The sequence below is a fragment of the Pseudorca crassidens genome, chromosome 3 (genome assembly GCF_039906515.1).
Source record: "Pseudorca crassidens isolate mPseCra1 chromosome 3, mPseCra1.hap1, whole genome shotgun sequence".
Taxonomy (NCBI): domain Eukaryota; kingdom Metazoa; phylum Chordata; class Mammalia; order Artiodactyla; family Delphinidae; genus Pseudorca; species Pseudorca crassidens.
Window position 1 is genome coordinate 169582817 of NC_090298.1, and position 18247 is coordinate 169601063.

Here is an 18247-nt window from a genome sequence, read left to right on the forward strand (position 1 = left end):
GAGAGGCACCAAATGGATTCTCCCTCACAGCCCCCAGGAGAAGCCAACCCTGCCAATACCTTGATTTCAGACTTCTGGCCTCCAAAACTGTGAGAGAGAAAAAAAAAAAGCTATTGTTTTGAGCCACCTAGTTTGTGGTACTTTGTTATGGCAGCCACAGGAAACTAATATCAATACATGATCCTAAGTAGGAATGGATGCCTGTTGTTACCTCCTGCCCCTCTTAATCACTGTGATGGTTTTCGCCTGTTCTGTGAACACATCAGGCTCATTCCCACCACAGGGCCTTTGCACAAGCTGCTCCCTCTGCCAGGTATGCTCTTCCCCCTGATGTTTGCATTATTCAGGTGTCAGCTCAGAAGTAATCTCCTCAAAGAGGCCTTTCCTAATCTCACCGCCTACCTTGCCTCTCACTCCATCATCTTCCATCCCATTATCTAGTCTGATTTGTTTTTCCGTTTTTTAAAAAAATTTTTTCTCTTTTACTGTGGTAAAATACACATAATGTAAAATTTACCATTTTAACCATTTGAAAGTATATAGTTCAGTGACATTAAGTACATTCAGTGTTGTGCCACCATCAGCACTGTCTAGTTCCAGAACTTTTTCATCACCCAAATGGAAACCCGTACCCATTAAGCAGTCTTTTACGTCTCCCTTACCAGCCCCTGGCAACCACTAATCCACTTTCTGTCTCTGTGGATTTACCTGTTCTGGATATTTCATATAAATGGAATAATCTACTATGCCATCTTTTGTGTCTGGCTTCTCTCACTGAGCATCATTTTTCAGGGATCATGCACATTGTGATGTGTGTCAGTGCTTCATTCATTTTTATGGCTGAATCATGTATATCATTGTATGCATGTGCCACTTTTTGTTTATTCATTCACCAGTGGATAAACAAAAAGCGTTTCTACATTTTGGCTGTTGTGAATAGTGCTGCTATGAACATGGGTGTACATGGTTTTATCTGAATCCCTGTTTTCAGTTCTTTGGGGTATATACCTGGGAGTGGCAATGCTGCGTCATACACTAATTCTATGTTTACGGTATTGAGGAACCTGATGAGTCTTTTTTCATAACACTTACCACTATTTGAGATTATTTACTTGTTTCTTTGTTTATTCTAGGACACACACACCGCCCATTGGAATAGAAATTTCAAAAGAGACTTGGTTGGTTTTGTACACTAATGTGCCAAGGCAGTAGCACGCGTCACAAAGGAGATGTTCGGGAAATGCAGGTAGAATGCACGGACGCTGGCTCCCCTTGTAGGTCTCAGACAACACTCTATTCACGTGGCTACCCCACTCACTGCATCAGGGTCGGTCCCCCTCCAAGCCAAAGCCACAAAGGCAACCGCCCCACAGCAGAGAAGGAGAGCCCAGAGACTCCAGCACAAGATCTGGACTTTGCACCTCTTGGCTGGAGGACGTGGCGCTCTGGGAAGAGACACTGAGCGGGAAATCCAGGTTTGTTCTAGTACTGGGCACTGGGGTCCGAAACGTGAGGAAGACTTTTTGCTTTCGTAGAACTCCCACTCGGAGAAGCAGATGGGCAAGGGAGTCTGGGCTGAGATCTTTGGAGCAGAGTGGCTTGGGGGGCACATGGGGAGATTTCTCAGAGTGGGGCAGGGGTGGTGACCATGTGGGTTGGGCGCTGAGGAGTGAGTAGGAGTTGGATGGATGAAGAAAGGGGAGAAAAGCATTTGGAACAGAAGGACGTTTGTAAAGCAGCAGCTCTTCCTCCCTGAGAGCGCGCTGGGAGCTGTCCGTGGTGCTGCAACCCGCCACCGAGCCGCTGCGTGAACCAAGATTGGCTGCTGTCTGGTTTATCGTTAATGGTGGTTATACATATTAATATATACGCATAACGTAAAGTTTGCCATTCTAATCATTTTTAAATGTAAAGTTCAGTGACATTAATTCCATTCACAATGTGTAACCATCCCCACCATCCATCTCCAGAACTTTCTCATCTTCCCAAACCAAACTAACACTTGGTTTAGTGAAACACTAACATGAAACACTAACCCCCCAGCCCCATTCCCCGAGAATGTAAGTTTCTTGAGATCAGAGATGTTTCATTTTGTCATTGCTATATCTTTAATCCCTAGACCAGTGGTTCTCACCTGTGGGCGATTTTACCCCCCCATGGGACATATGGTGATGTCTGGGGACATTTTTGGTTATCATGACTTGGGGGATGGAGGTGATTCTGGCATCGAGTGGGTAAAGACCAGAGATGCTGCTCAACACTCTACAGTGCACAGGACAGCCCCTTCCCCAAGAGAATTATCTAGTCTGAAATATCAATGGTGCGGTCGTTGAGAAACCCTGCCCTAGAAGAATACCTGAAACCAAGTTAGTTCTCAGTGGAGTTTGTTGAGGCAATGAAATTACTAAACCTCCTTTTCCTGATTTGCAAAGGGGATTCATACAAATACATTTGATCCTCATTATTCACAGTATTTGTAAATTTGCCTACTGGCTGAAATTTATTTGTAACCCCCAAAATCAATACTCATGGTGCTTCCAGGGTCATTTGTAGACAACACAGAGAAGTGAAAAAATCTGAGTGCTGATTGTGCATGTGCTGTCAGCTGAGGTTGAACCAGATGATGTTTATTCCAGCCTAGGCTGTAAACAGCTGTCCTTTTTTGGGTCAATTTAGTGCCGTGCTTTTAACATTTTTGTGCTTTTTTCTTTTTGGTGATTTCTCTATTTCTAATGGCCCCCACACATGGTGCTGAAGTGCTGTCTAGTGTTTGTTAGCACAAGAAGGCTGTGCTGTGCCCTTATGGAGAAAATAAGCATGTTAGATAAGCTTCACTGATGTGTGAGTTATAGTGCTCTGGAATGTGAGTTCAATGTTAAGGAATCTACAATGTATATTAAATAAGAAGCCTTTAAACAAACAAACAAAAAAACACATAACACAAGGTTATGTATTGATCAGTTGATGAAAATGTTGTGACCAGAGGCTCGCAGGAACCTAACCCTGTATTTCCCCTAGGAGCAATGGGTCAGTATTTTGCTATTTCAGTGTTTGCAGCAACTTTATAGAACAGAACTGCTGCCAATAACGAGAATCAACTATACCTACTTCTGTGGGCTATTGTGAGGACTAGATAAGATTATGCATGTAAAGCATTTAGCACAATGCTTATAGCAAATAACAGGAAAGAAAAGATATTATGCAACCAGAGAAAACATCAAAACAGACCTGCTTTTGTAAAAGGCACGCAGCCTGGGTTATCTAGTTAGAGCTGCAGGAAATTGGAGGGAGGCCATGTGTAATTACCACGCTGGCCTTTAGCCAGGGCATGGCAGGAGAGCTGCGTTTGCCAGACGCACTAGATTGTTTCTTGTGGCCACACATGGTCATTAAGACACAAATGGAAGAATGCCATCCACTAAATCACCCATACGGCTTTCCTTGGCACCCTGGGCTTGCCATGGTTTCCATCCAAGAATTAACTAGCCCTGTGCCTGCTTAAAAGGGTGGCAAAAGAACACCACCCCACCATGGTTGGTAAATGTACTCTTTTATTTTGACTTTAAAAAATTAATATAAAAACTTGAAATAATTGTAGATTCACATGGGGTTGTAAAAAATCACACAGAGAGATCCCATGTACCCTTTTCCACCATGTTACCCAATGGTAACATCTTGCAAAATTATAGTATAATGCAGTAGCACTATTGCTTTTGATATAGTCAAGATACAGAACATTTCAATCACCACAGGATCTCTCATGTTGCCCTTTTATAGCTACCCCCAGTCCCCATTACCCCCTCCCCATGTCCTTAACCCCTAGAAATCACAAATATGTTCTCCATTTCTATGATTTTTGACCTTTCAAGAATTTTATGTAAATGGAACTTTTCCCACGCAGCATAATTCTCTAGAGCTTTATCCAAGTTGTGGTGTGTATCAAGAGTTTATGCCTTTTTATTGCTGACTGATATTCCATTTATAGGAAATGTCCAGAACTGGCAAATCCATAGAGACAGAAAGCAAACTAATGGTGGCCAGGGACTGGGGTGGGGTTGGGGAAGTGACTGTTAAGAGTTCATGGTTTATTCTTGGGTGATGAAAATGTTCTGGAATTAGTCGTGATGGTTGCACAACTTTGTGAATATACTAAAAACCATTGAATTGCACACCTTAGTTGGGCGAATTGTATGGTACATGAATTATATCTCAATAAATCTGTTCTTAACCAAAGACTACCTTAATTGTAATAGTTTGGTTATGATCTGCTTCCCTGAATCTAAGTTCTTGAGGACTGGTGCCATGCAGCTTACTGTTGCACCCCCCCCCCCAAGATGGCCCTGCCTATAGTAAGTGGGTCAAGAAATAGCCCTCAAAATGAATTACCCTTAGAATAGGGTTTCTCCACCTTGGCACTGCTGACGTTGGTGCCAGGTCATTCTCTGTCGTGGGGGCCCTCCTGGGAACTGTGGGGCATTGAGCAGCATCCCTGGTCCCCATCCACTTGATGCCAGGAGCACCCCCAGTCGTGACAACCACAGATGTCCCCAGACACTGCTCACTCTCCTCTGGGGGCAAAACACTCCAGTTGAGAAGCACTAATTTAGAGGCACTGAATTTTAGGTACTGGAGCCTTAGAAGGCTCCACGAAAAGACTGGCACCCAGGGGGCTGCTGAAGGGACAAGCAGGACTTGGCCGTATCAGTAGGGCCACATTTACCCAGCCAGAAACGGTCAGCGGGGCAACCAAATCCACCCAAGGGCACAAAAAGGAAAATCACTTCCAGCCTAGAAATCCCCAAGCTGAGAGGTTAAAGGGAAGGAGGGGAATCCGATAAGGGGCGGGGCTTGCGGCGAGGGGCGGGGCTTGAACGGAAACAGAGGGCCGGATCTGGGGCTTGGCGGGAAGGAGGGGGTGGAGCCAAAGACCCCGGATACTGGGCGCTCACAGGGAAGGTGGGGGCTCCAAGCAAGGGGCGAGGCTTGCGGCGGGGCGGGCTCGAGGCAAAGACACGCCCCCAGGCTCAGACTAGGAAGCAAGAAGGCGCAAGCTTCGCGTGGGGGGCGGGGCCTGGGGCGCGTGGCGGGGCGCAAGCGGCACGAGGCCTGGGCGCGGGCCGGATGACGTCACGCGCCTGCGGCCCCGCCCCTTCGCGTCTCCGGGTCAGCGGGCGCACTGTGGAGAAGCCAAGATGGCGGCGAGTAATTATTACGGCTTCGCGCAGGGCGGCGGCTCGCAGTACAGGTAATGGCCCCCGCGCCGCCCGCGCTGCCCCGGCCCCGGGGAGGCCGCGGCCCCGAGTTGTAACTGTCGGGGAGAGCAGAGGGGCTTCTGACGTGGTAGAGGGTTCTGGGCTTGTCGCGGGGATGGACCTGAGGGGGCGCCGAGATCTGACGAGGGGTGGGGCAGCCTGGGAGGGTACCTGGCCGGACTGGGGGAGGGGCAAGGGCCGAGGACGGAGGGCGGGGAGGTCAAGCTTCCTGACTTGGGGTGGGGGTGGGGAGAAGACAGAAATCTGGGAGTGCACCTGGCGGGGCAGAGGGTGGAGCAGAGACCTCGGCGAGGGAGAGCGGTGTGTAGGTGGGAGGGAAGACAGCCTTGGAGGGGTTCCTGGCCAGGCAGGGGGATGTGGGGTTTGGAGGTAAGAACCCTGATGGGGGGAGGGGGTGTTAGAGAACACGGAGACCTGGGAGGGTGACGGGGGGAGAGGCAGAGGCATGGGGGAGGGGGATAGAGGCCTGACTGGAGGAGCGGGCAGAGACTTGATGGCATAGCGGTCTTGACCTGAGCGAAGTCCTGAGACCCTATAGGAGAGTGGGCACCTGGGGCTTCCTGGGGAGGGAGAACAGTAAGGAAGGGTAGAGGGACCTGGCAACTCAGTGGAGGAGGCGACTGGATGTTTTAAGATCTACTGGCAGACAGGGGCCGAGGGAAGAGCCAGGGATGGGGGTGGACAGGGATGGGAAGCAGCCTGGGGAAGGAGGGCTCTGTGGGTAGAGACACATGGGGTGTGTCTGTACCCCAAATGTACACACGCACATCATTCTCCAGGGCTTCTCCTTGGAGCCTGTCTGCGGTCTCAGTCCTTTAACCTGGCACACCAGACCAGGTCCCAGGCGGGGATGCAGGCAGAGCGGGCATCCCTGGGGGAAAGTGCTCCCCTACCCACTTTCCTTTGTTGCCCTGGTGTCACTTGCCAACTGGTAGCCTGGCAGAACCTCCTCCTGGGCCAGTTTCTCACAGACTGGATTCAAACTGCCCCTTAGATAACTGAGCGACAGGTGCCTGCTGCACCACGGGCCTGTTAGGATTGTTTCATGCTCTCATTCAGCACGTTGAAAATAGGTAAGACTAGTGGAAAGTTAGTGTCCACCCCTCCCTCAACCCGGTTGTTGTGGTGCTGCTGTGTTCTTTCCTGTGGAATCAGGAGGAGTTCGGTCAGGCCTTGGAACCAGGGGTTGTGGAATTTGAGAGAGCTCTTCCTGCTTTCTGTATCCAGAGTGGTCTGAAAGGTGTAGTGTTGGCTGGTCAGGGAAAGAATGGCTACAGAGTGTTACATTTTTATGTTATCCTTCCCTGTTTCCGTCATCCTTGGTGGTAGAGCATTCTTATTGCCAGTGCTTAGTTACAGCAGCAGGACTAGGCTAGGCTGTCAGGGACCACACCCTTTTGGAAATGTTCTGCCCCTCTGCCTGCTTGCTGCCAATACTTTCTTTCCTTTCTCTCTCCTTTCTCTTTCTCTTTTTTTCTCTCTTTCTCCGGTGCATTATTTAGTGAGATGTGGAGAATCACTTGAATGTTAGGTTTTCTATTAAGATTACCTTCCAGAGGAGAAGTTTGAGCACTTAACTCGTAAAACAGGTAATTGCGGGCCTTCAGCAGATGTTTTTGTCATTTACCTGAATTAAGGTATTTAAACACTTTGGCACAGCTCTTGTCTGGATTCTGATGACTTAGGTGATACAGTAAACAGACATGTGACTAAGGATGTTAAACTACCACGAACTGAATGTCAAATTAGTCAGTGTCTTTAGAATTGTCCCCAAGGGTGTGTGTTATTCCTTGAGAAAAGAGTAGATTTAACTAAATCAAAAACATAGGAATCGGGCTTCCCTGGTGGCGCAGTGGTTGAGAGTCCGTCTGCCGATGCAGGGGACACGGGTTCGTGCTCCGGTCTGGGAAGACCCCACATGCCGCGAAGCGGCTGGGCCCGTGAGCCATGGCCGCTGAGCCTGCGCGTCCGGAGCCTGTGCTCCGCAACGGGAGAGGCCACAGCAGTGAGAGGCCCGCGTACCGCAAAAACAGAAACAAAAAAAACCCATAGGAATCATAGCAAAATCAATTTTAGTCTCAGAAAACCTTGAAACAAGATAATCTGCATTGTCTGAATAGTTTTAAGTTAACTAGACATTCTCTTTTGGGGGAAACAACTTTTGCTTGAAACCTTCAGCTGCTTTTAAAGTATATATTTCTTACATAATGTGCCATGGAAAAACTGATGAGGTAACAGATTTTGTGAGTACCAACTTTATGGACAAATACTGGACAATAGTATTTACAAAGCCCATTTCATGGATTGCCAAAGCAAAGACGACAGTTTATTTCTTAGAGGAATTTTGCATAGGTTTTTTTGGCTTTTAAAATTGGTAACCATAGCCCTGGATAGTAATATTCCTTACATTGTCATCCATAAATAGGGTTGGAATTGGAACTGTTCTTAACTTGTTGTTCAGTAAGAATCGGATGCACACTTCCTCATGAAGTTATAAGAAAAGTTTGTAATTACTTGTAAATAATGATGATTTTCATTTATTTTACTTTAGGTGGTCTTTTAAATCTCATAAAGCTTTTTTAGACTTAGAGTTAGTGCTGCACGTGTTCAGAATTAAGGATTAATCCCATGTGGAAAATTGAATCTGACAGTGTGTTTAATTAGCACTGAATGCAGTTTTCAGGTGTGAGGCTGAGAGCTGCTCAAGAAATCCAGCAGAGTTCTGTGTGAGTTAAGTCGAGTTGGTAATGAAAGCATTGAGAGCTCAGAGCTGTACGGTGGATGTCCCCAGGGGTAGAATGTGACAGGCGGGCCAGATCTACTGTAATATTTCCCTTTTCTAGCAGTTCTGTCAAAATACCACCCATCTAGTGTAGCTGGCTACCTCTACCTTTGCATCCTTGTTAAACCTAAATAAGACAGCTACTGGGTTTTGGTGTAATACTTGATTTCCCATCAGGAGAAGTTCTATTTTAATAAGCTTTTGGCATAAATGTTAATAGCCGAATTCCTTCATCTGGAGAATATCAGGAAGTTGGAAGCCTGATTGGAACCCCATCGAACTCTGTTAGTGGTGGATAACAATATGAAGCGCTGGTTACTGATTCTCTGTATTGAATAAGTCCCAAGCACTTGATATCTCGTCCAGTCCTCACAGTAATCCCGTGAGCTAGGTATTAATGATACCCATTTTGCTGATAAGGAAACGAAGCTCAGGGTGCAGTAACTGGTGTAGGATCCCCAGGGTGGTGAGTGGTGGTGTCTGGCTAGGAATGAGGGCTGCCTGGCTCCCAGGCTGTGCCTTTGCCCCATGGTAGGGCATGCCCGAGCTTGGGGAGGTGCTCGTGGTGGCAGACCTAGCCTGATGCAGCCGCTCAGCAGTGGGGCCTGCTGGCGGAGACTGTGTTCCGCCATTCTTTACGCTGTCACCTGGATCCTGCCCCTTTCGTTTGGGTCCTAGTCAGATTGTGGTTTAGGGCCGCATTCTTCAGACTTTGCAAAATTACTTGCTCTGGAGTGGGGAGGCCGAGGAAGTATCTGGTCCAGTGTCATGGGGATGGTAATGATAACCCAACCCATGTCTCTCAATAATCTCTTCCAGAGGCAACAGATAGCTTGGGAAAGGCAACAGAGCCCACGTCAGCCATGGGGGGCAGCATAGGCAGCCCCAGTGCTGCCAGATGAAAAATCACCCATTAACACCACCCAGGTAGGAGACCGCTGCCCTGTCAGGTATGGCTACGACCGGATTCAGAATGGTCCTGGTCATACCCAGGCCAGCCTCTGTTGCCTGCACCCCATCTCTGACCCCCTGGTCTCCAGGCCCTTCCAGAGTGAACGTTACCCTCCAAGGCCTGTCTGTCCCCTGAGCTTAGGTCCCAGAAACACAAGCTGCCAGAGAGAATCTGGTGTCATTGCCTCAGGGACTGGGTGCACCTGCCACCACACCCAAAAGCAGGAGAGTGGGGCTCGTGGGAACCTGTAGTTGAGTTTGAAGCAGTCCTGACAATGATTGCACCTCGGCAGCACTTCCCGCGTACTCCCCGTTGGGATTGACTGGAGGTGGACCCTGGGAAAGCAAGGCACAGGAGTTCTCCTTTTACAGTGTGCCTGCTGTTGTTTTCTTAAAGACCCATCTCAGGAAGGCTCTCAACTGCAGGCGAGACCTGATTTCAGCATATTTTAAGGAAAACCTTTCAAATGACAGAACTATACTATCTGTGTTCCAACCACACGTACATTAGGTACATTTAAAATTTTTGAAGTATGGATTTTGAATTTTCATTTTATCCATTTTAGAGCTAAAAGTCAACTCACCAACATCAGAGCATAAGTTAATTCCTAATAGAGATTTTTTTCCTCAACATATTCTGTTTCTGAATTTTTAAAAGTTTTACTTTATATTTTGTCTTTTGTCTGGATCTACCAATGTGTGTATTTAGAATGATCAGAACAAATACATCAAATTTAAAAGCATTTTCAAATGATCCTTTAAAATTCTTTTTTCATGTGAGTGTAATTGGTGTTCTCTTATGTGGTTTTGGAGGTAAGGAGACAAAGACCATTGATCTGGATGAATAACTGAGCAGTCCTAAAAAGTAAGGGAAACGTGTAGAAAGGGTATTTATAAACCTCGTATTCATTCCTTATTTTATAGTCTATATTTTATATTCATTATTTTATATTCATTCTTTATTAGTAGATCAAAAGTTTGTGAACCTTCAGATCAGGAATTGCAGATGGTCTTGTAAGGAGCAGACACATACATGTGTGAATACCGTCTAAGATAGAGGATAGAGGGTCTGTCAGGGGAGGATCAAAACAGCCTGCGCACCCCACCCTCCCACCTGTCATTGACACGTGGCACTGAACCCAGAGTGGCAAGTCTTCCCAGTTTCCCAGAGAACCCACAATTCCCTGTCCTACATGAAATCCCCCAAATTTTAAATGCCAGAACCAAAGTCAGACTGTGAGCCAAATGACACCTGTTTCCACTTTATGACCTTGCTTTCTGTTCTTAAAAGTTTAATCACAGAAGGATAATGTAGAAGACATTATAGATACATTTGATAATTAAAAGGAATAGTATGTATTCCAGCTAGAAGGAGGAGCCCTCCTTTTTGACTGGTTTTAGTCGATTAAGAAGGTCGTGGGGTTTTGCGTGTATGTTAAGAAGATAATACCAGTTTTTGTCTTCATCACGGCTCTGAGCTGCTCAGATAGCTTATTCATCTAAGGTGAGAAACGCTGTCTAATTCAAAACAAAATTAGGAAGCTTTGACAAAACGCAGGGATTTTTTGCTTGTTTCTTTTGTTTTTTGGTATGTCTGTGACACCTTAAATCTGAAGTGTGCTCTTTACTCATAGGGTATTCTAGAATCTTGGTAGGAAAAGCTTTTGGTACCACCCAAGGTCTAACTGGTGGGTAATTGTTCCCTTGTTCTGTCCCTTGTACTGTGGTATCCGCACACCAGCTGGGAACTGACATTCTCTGCCTGTCCTTTTCTCTTATACTTGCGTTAGAGGGTACTTCTAAGCTTGCCAGACTTTTCTAGCTAGAAACTTCATTTGTAAATATTTGGGGGAACGGGACTTTTTTTTTTGGTACATATTGTGCTTTGGGCAGGTTTTCTTTCCCCCCAGAGGTAAGTTGCATTTGCAGCACATCACTGTCCGCTTGCATATTTAAATTAACTATTGACTAAGAATTGAGAATTACTTCACTTTGGTTCTGTAGCACTTTGTAGTTTGGAAACTCACTTTTGTTGACTGAGGTTAACTCCTTGTGAGTTTTGCTCTCTGGGAACAGAAAGAACTATAATGTCTAAGACTCTTGGAATGAATGTTTTTAAAATAGATTTTTTTAATTTATTTATTGGCTGCGTTGTGTCTTCCATGGCTGTACGCGGGCTTTCTCTAGTTGCCGAGGGCTTCTCATTGCGGTGGCTTCTCTTGTTGCAGAGCACAGGCTCCAGGCACGCAGGCTTCAGTAGTTGTGTCACACGGGCTCAGTAGTTGTGGCGCACGGGCTTAATTGCTCCGCGGCATGTGGGATCTTCCCAGACCAGGGCTGGAACCCATGTCCCCTGCATTAGCAGGCGGATGCTTAACCACTGCGCCACCAGGGAAGCCCGGAATGAATGTTTTTTAAAAAGCCAGTGGCTTCTTTTAAATTTTGAATGTCATTGCTTGAATCAGGGTTGGTGGTTCGACGTCTGTTGTACTTGCTTATGAGAAACTCACACTGGCTGTCTAGTCCCACCTCCCTCTGTTGACACGAGAGGCCCATGTGCTAGACCAGCATAGATGTTGCTGTGGAGGTTTTTCTGCCCCTTAAAGCAGCAGGAGAGGGCTGGAACCACGGATGAGCCCTCTCTGTGCCCAGAACAGCATTTCACCTATTTGGTTCATGGCAGCAAAAAGGCACGGCCGTATTGATCCTGGTTGGGCGTCCTCTCACTTGCACTGCTCCTGGGGAGGGCGAGTGTACATAATGCTTTCTCTTTAGCTTAACCAGCATGTATCAACAAGATGGCATTCTTAAGCATCTGATCAGCGGGGCTAACTATGCAGCCACCTTCCATGTGAGCACCACGTTCCTTTTCAGAAGGACAGAAGAGAATTCTGGGAGTTCCACTGCCAAACAGAACATGGCTCACCCTCAACGCTCAGGAAACTCCCGTCACGAGTCTCTGGAATCCCTGCCTCGGGAACACCAAGCAGCCCAGTGGCTCTGTCTTGAGGAGCTAGGCTGGCCCTGACTGGGAGCTGGAGACTCCTGACTACATTTTAAAGAAGGCTGCGGATGGGCGTAAGGGAATGAAATTCTCCATCATCTTCCCAAGAGCCCAAGGATTTAGTTCACCAGATCCCTTTCCAGGATGTCTTCCGGGAGTACCTGGGTCTGAAATGGATATTTAACATGGAGAGTGCATATAAGGCTTTCGTGGAAAAAAAAAACTTCTGTTAGAAAAATCAGAATTGTTATGGGAATGAATGTATGGTATGCTGTATGTTTTGGATATAAAACCCTTGTGGGGGGCTTCCCTGGTGGCTCAGTGGTTGAGAGTCCTCCTGCCGATGCAGGGGACACGGGTTTGTGCCCCGGTCCGGGAAGATCCCACATGCCACGGAGCGGCTAGGCCCGTGAGCCATAGCCGCTGAGCCTGCGCGTCCGGAGCCTGTGCTCCGCAACGGGAGAGGCCACAACAGTGAGAGGCCCGTGTACCGCAAAAAATAAAAATAAAATAATAAAACCCTTGTGCGGCTTCCCTGGTGGCGCAGTGGTTGAGAGTCCGCCTGCCGATGCAGGGGACACGGGTTCGTGCCCCGGTCCGGGAAGATCCCACATGCCGTGGAGCGGCTGGGCCCGTGAGCCATGGCCGCTGAGCCTGCGCGTCCGGAGCCTGTGCTCCGCCAACGGGAGAGGCCACAATAGTGAGAGGCCCGCGTACCGCAAAAAAAAAAAAAAAAAAACCCTTGTGAACTGAAGTGCCAAATGAAGTCATCTCTCTGGGTGTATATGTATGCATGTACCCACAAAATAACAAATGTGATCTTACTGCCAATAAAACGGGTTTGAAAATATCCTCCCTGATGAATGTCTTGAGTGCGCATGTTAGCCTTGGGTATCGCCCTTCACAGTGCACCGTCTAAGCTCCGAATGTTCCTCAACCCTGTGAGTAGTCACAGACGCACCTGGGAAACTGAGCTAGGTCAGGATGCCAGAGCCGAGGTTTTCTCCCCATAGCACTGCAAGGTAGGTGATCGTTGAGGTTGCGATTTCCAAGTGCTAGGCACTCAGGTTTAACCCCTCCTTCTGGTTTAGTTTCTGCCATTGGGGTGGGGGTGGGGGTCCTTAGGAGGAGGGTTGATAGATAAGTGGGTGAAGAGCTATGCCCTGGAAGGAAGAGTCCATGATTTAAAAAGAAAGCACTATGTAAGGTTTCTCAGCACTGTGATTCCACAAAAATCTTTCTTGCGCTTGATTTTTTTTTCTCATACTCTATATGTTTTGATTGTGTTTGTGTGCTCACTGAATGATTCTTTGAAAGCAGTCTGCAACAGAGATCATTGTTACAGCAAACCCCAGAGTCACTTGTCTTTCCTCCTGACCATCCCTGTGACATTCCATCACCTGCCTGTAGATTCCTCAGATGCGCCCTTCTGAAGTGAGGTCTACACTCAAGGTGCAATGTGTCCTTACGATTGGCCTTTTAGGAGCAAGCAGAGCGTGTACCAGAGAGTTTCCTGGGTCGGGGAATGTGGCCTCCCCAGACGAGTCCCTTCCATCTCCGGGCCTCCGTGTCCCCATCAGTTAGGTGACTCACTGAACAAGCTCATATCCATGGGTCTTGCCAGCCTTGCATTCTCAAATCTTATCTAGACGATGCACCCAAAGAAGCCTGACTCTCCAAAACAAAATTCAGACCAAAAATCCTGCGACCCAAAGACAAGGATGGCAGCCAGGACTTGTGAGTCTGCGTCACACAGATGTGCTTCAGTCCCACTCTTCCTGAGCCAACAGGTGCCGGTGCTTTCTCCCCAGCTTCCCGCCTCAGCTCTTCTCCCTGCCAGGCAGGCGACACTCACCGGGCCCTTGTTGTCATGGGGACAGCGGCCCTGGGCCTTGTGGTGCAGCGGCACCCTCTCCCTGTGAGCAGCACGTGACTTCAGACAGCAGCAGCACAAGCTTAGGCCCCTTGCTTGAGGGGAGGCTTCACCGAGAGTAAATGTGTGACTCTGTTCTTCAACAACTACTCCCAACTCCTTGCTCTTGGTCGGGGCTGAGAACTGGTAGCCTGCAGACCATGTTTGATTATCACACCAGCTCTCTTCGGCCCGTGCAGTGGGTTTTTTACTTGCTATATTTGAGTTAGGTGCCAGTATTTTAAAATTGGGAGACTTTCCAAAGATTTCTGGTATCGTTTAAAATGGGAAGATCTGGCCACTCTGGGCTGCGTTGTGAGCTCCTGTGCGAGGCACTGTAGCACATGAGTTCTTGTTTGTCACGACATCCCGAGAGGTAGGTGTTCCCATTTTACAGGTGAGTAAACTGAGACGAGGAAAGAAGAAGTGACTCGCTCAAGGCCCCGCGGTGAGCCAGAGCCAGGATTGGAAGCCAGGTGGTGTGGCTCCTGTTCCCATGCCAGCTGCTGGACTGTGGCTCTCCTCCCATTTCCTAAGCTTGAAACCCCTGTGAGCTCTTCCTTGATCTTGATCTTGATCTTGGTCCTTGGTCCTCGTGCAGAACCCTCGCGTCCTCAACCTCTTCTCTTAACCTTGCTCTAAGGGAGTGTCTCATTTGTGCCTGCAGGATTTTCATGCATGGAGGTGACTGACGACAGGGGCCGTCTTGCCATTGAATGAGGATTTATTACATTTTCCGAGAGAAGGGAACACGCCACGCCACACAGGGGCACGTAAACTTTGCCTTTAGTCTCAGCAAATGCTTTTTGCTCTCCCATTCAAGGAGAGATTCTTAAGCTGGGGCCTGTGAGGCCCCAGGTGATTACCGGCAAAGCCGTGCCATTTCCGGGGAGTCACAGAGGGCCGGAAGTCACAGCTTTCGTCTCATTCGTAAAAGGACCCAGAAAAAGGCTATTAGAAATTGACCTCTTACCAAAGGGAGCCGGAGAAGAGGTGTGGGGACTCTCCCTTCAGACTTGGGGCAGGGAGCCTGGGCGGGAGTGACAGCCTCTGCTGCTGACTCACCTTCCTGCCCCCTACCTTTAAATGTTAGGCTCTAATCCCTGATCCTCAACCCTGGGCACCCAGACCTTGCAGGTCTGAGTTTCTCAGATTGTTCTCTGTGAGGCCGTCCTGGGCACTGTGGGGTGTGGAGCAGCATCCCTGGCCCCCACCTACTCAATGCCAGGAGCCCCCCAAAGTGACAACCACAGATGTCCTCAATATTACCCCCTTTCCCCTGGGGGCAGGATCACCCCAGGTGAGAACCCCTGCTCTAGATTACCTAGGCTTTGACAACCATATGGGCCATGCCTGAGGAGTCGCTCCCATGAGCTATTTTTTGGCTAGCTCAGCTCCTAAAACCTCGATGTGGTAGATTGGTTGCCAAAACACCCCTGTCCTTTATGTTGTTCCTTCTTATATCCACGCCCTTTCCACTGTGACCATGCAGCTCTTCCCATCTAGAAATTATAAATACATCCATTTCCCTGGCCCTCGAGCCTGGGCTTCCTTGTGCTCCTCCTTGGCCCATAGATTGCAGCGGAAGAGATACTGCCATAGACTGAAGGTTTATACACCCCCCCGCCCCTCATTTGTATGTTGAAACCTAACCCCCAAGTTGATGGCATTAGGAGGTGGGGCCTTTTGGAGGTGATAGGTCATGAGGGTGGGGTCCCTCATGAATGGGATTAGTACCCTTTGAAAGGGACCTCAGAGAGCTCCCTTACCCCTTGTGCCATTTGAGGACACAGCGAGAAGATGGCTATCTATGAACCGGGACGCAGGCTCTCACCAGATACTGGTGTGCTGGTTCCTTCATCTTGGACTTCCCAGTCTCCAGAACTGAGAAATTTCTGTTGTTTATAAGCCACCCAATCTGTGGTATTCTGGTGTAACATCTGTTCGAGCTGCCAATCCTGTTCATGCCTGTTCTAAGCGTAGACCTCTAGAGCCTTTGCACACGTCCTCTCCATCTTGGGGGACCCTGCCACATGAAGGGCCCCCAGCTGGACCACTGGAGGAGAAGATACTACAGGGAGGAGGGCTTCAGTGCCCGTTGGACAGCCAGCTGCCCTCCAGAAGTGGAGCTGCCTGCTGCTCAGATGCAGCCCAGCCCAGCCTACAGAGTTAGGAACAAAATAAACCGTGGCTGTTTTAAGCTGGGGATCAGCAAGCCTTTTCCTAAAAGGTCAGAGAGTAAATATTTTCCATTCCAGGGGTGTCTTAGTTCAGGCTGCTGTGAGAAAGTACCACAGACTGGGTGGCTTGTAAGCAACAGGAGTTTATTCCTCTGGAGGTCTGCAATCAGGGTGCAGGCAGGGTTGGGTTCTGGTGAGAACCCTCTTTGGGTTGCAAATGCTGACTTCTCACTGTGTCCTCACCTGGAGGAGAGCGGAGTGGGGAGGCAAGCTCTCCTGTGACTTTTATAAGGGTACTCATCCCATCGCGGGGGGCCCCACCCTCATGACCTCATCTAATCCTAGTTACCTCCCAAAGGCCCCACCTCCTAACACCATCACATTGAGGGGTAGGGGTTCAACATAACAATTTTGGGGAGACACAAACATTCAGTCCACAACAGCGGGCTACACTGGGTCTGTTGCAGCTACAGAGCTCGGCCACTATAGGGCAAAAGTGGCTGAAAGCAATACATAAACAGGTGGGCATGGCTATGTGCCATCAAAACCTTATATTTTGACACTGAAATGTGAGTTTTGTATAATTTTCACGTGTCATGAAATAGTACTCTCTTAACTTTCTCCAACCACTTAAAAATGCAAAATTCATTTTTTGCTCATGGGCTGTGCAAAAAACAGGCAGTGGGCAGATGTGGCCATACTTGGCCTAGCCTTCTTTTAAATCCCTTCCATTTCTCCCTTTATCCCTTCCGTCTGGGCTCCACTGTGCTGAGCCCTCTCCTGAGAAGGGCACGAGTCCCATGGCACGTGCACCCTCCCCAGCTTGAGGGCATCCATGCTCCACTTCCGCAGAGCTTGCTTAGCTAAATGAAAGCCAGGCAACACGTCATCCTCTCGGACCACAAACAGCTTTGTGCTGCCCTGAGCAGTTACTCAGGTGGGCCTACTGTTCCCTTTGGGGTCACAGCTACCACTTTGACCATAGTCATGAAACGTTTACTTGACTGCTTTGCAAGCCCCGTTTTGGGTGTCTGCAAAGCCCTCGACCACCGGGAGCTGACCTGGCTGAAATTTGCATAGGTGACCTGAAGTGGCCTCTGTGTGTCTCCTATCAGCTTTGCCCTCAGCTTCTCCCCTCTACAGCCATCACCACCTGTCTAGTCTGCTCGAGCTGCCATAACAAAACACCACAGACTGAGTGGCCTAAACAATGCACGTATTCGTCACAGTCTGGAAGCTGGACATTCAAGATCCAGGTGCTGGCAGGGTTAGTTTCTCCTGAGGCCTCTCTCCTTGGCCTGCAGATGGCTGCCTTCTTCCTGTGTCCCTGTGTGGTCTTCCCTCTGTGTGGGCATCCCTGGTGTCTCTTCTCATAAGGATACGAGTCCTATAGGATTAGGACCCCACCCTTATGGCCTCATTTAATTCTTTAAAGGCTCTATCTCCAAACACAGTCTTATTGGGGTTAGGGCTTCATGTGAATTTGAGGGGGGGCGGGTACAACTCAGTCCACAGCACCACCTTAGCATCCTAAAACAGGACAGATCTTGTCCTGAGATACTGTGGTGACTCCGGATTGCTTACTGGATAAAACTCGGATTCTGCCTGGCATCCCAGAGTCCCGAGCCCACCATCCAGCCTCCTGTCACCCACCCCTCCTCTGTCCCTCAGCACACAGGGCCATTCCCCTGTCAGCCCCTGTGCTCTTCTCCCTTTCCCACGTGTGTGCCAGGCCCTTCTCTCAGCGCAGGGGGCTGCATCTGAGCCCTCTCTGGAATCCCAGTATTCTTCATAGGTGAGGCCTTTTCAGGCTCTGGGTTGGAGGGGAAGGCTCCTGCTGCCTGCTGGGCTGTCAGCACATCCATACTTCTTCCAGACGGTGTGTCTCTTATCTCCCCCGCCCCTCCCCCAGCATCTCAGCTGTTTGCACAGGTGAGGTGCTTCATCCTGTCATCTGAGTAGAAGGGGGCAGGGGTGACCTCCGGTGAGATCAAGGGCGTTTCAGCATCCCACGTAAAACTCAAAGCTGATATCTACCCTGACCCTGTACGCTTCACAGCCAATCAGTCTGCTCACAGCTGTGACGTTTGCAGGCCCTCGTAATAAAACTGACAGGAGTCACCCTGCAGGGCACGGGAACACCTG

General features: G+C 48.7%; 1 protein-coding gene across 14 annotated transcripts in view; it reads left to right on the forward strand.

Annotated features, from left to right (window-relative positions):
• ZFR2 (zinc finger RNA binding protein 2) overlaps window positions 1-18247 on the forward strand; it is a 108802-nt gene that overhangs the window by 61384 nt on the left and 29171 nt on the right. For 10 of the 14 annotated variants that reach the window (XM_067734209.1, XM_067734212.1, XM_067734204.1 and 7 more), the window contains one exon: window positions 1134-1475. Coding sequence is in view for 4 of the 14 variants with exons in the window: in XM_067734200.1 (XP_067590301.1) it covers window positions 5193-5245 (53 nt within the window). In the remaining 10 variants the exon portion in view is untranslated. Of the gene's footprint in view, window positions 1-1133; window positions 1476-5039; window positions 5246-8874; window positions 8983-18247 lie in introns of those variants that run through there. The other 4 variants (XM_067734200.1, XM_067734201.1, XM_067734214.1 and 1 more) reach the window with 2 other exon arrangements.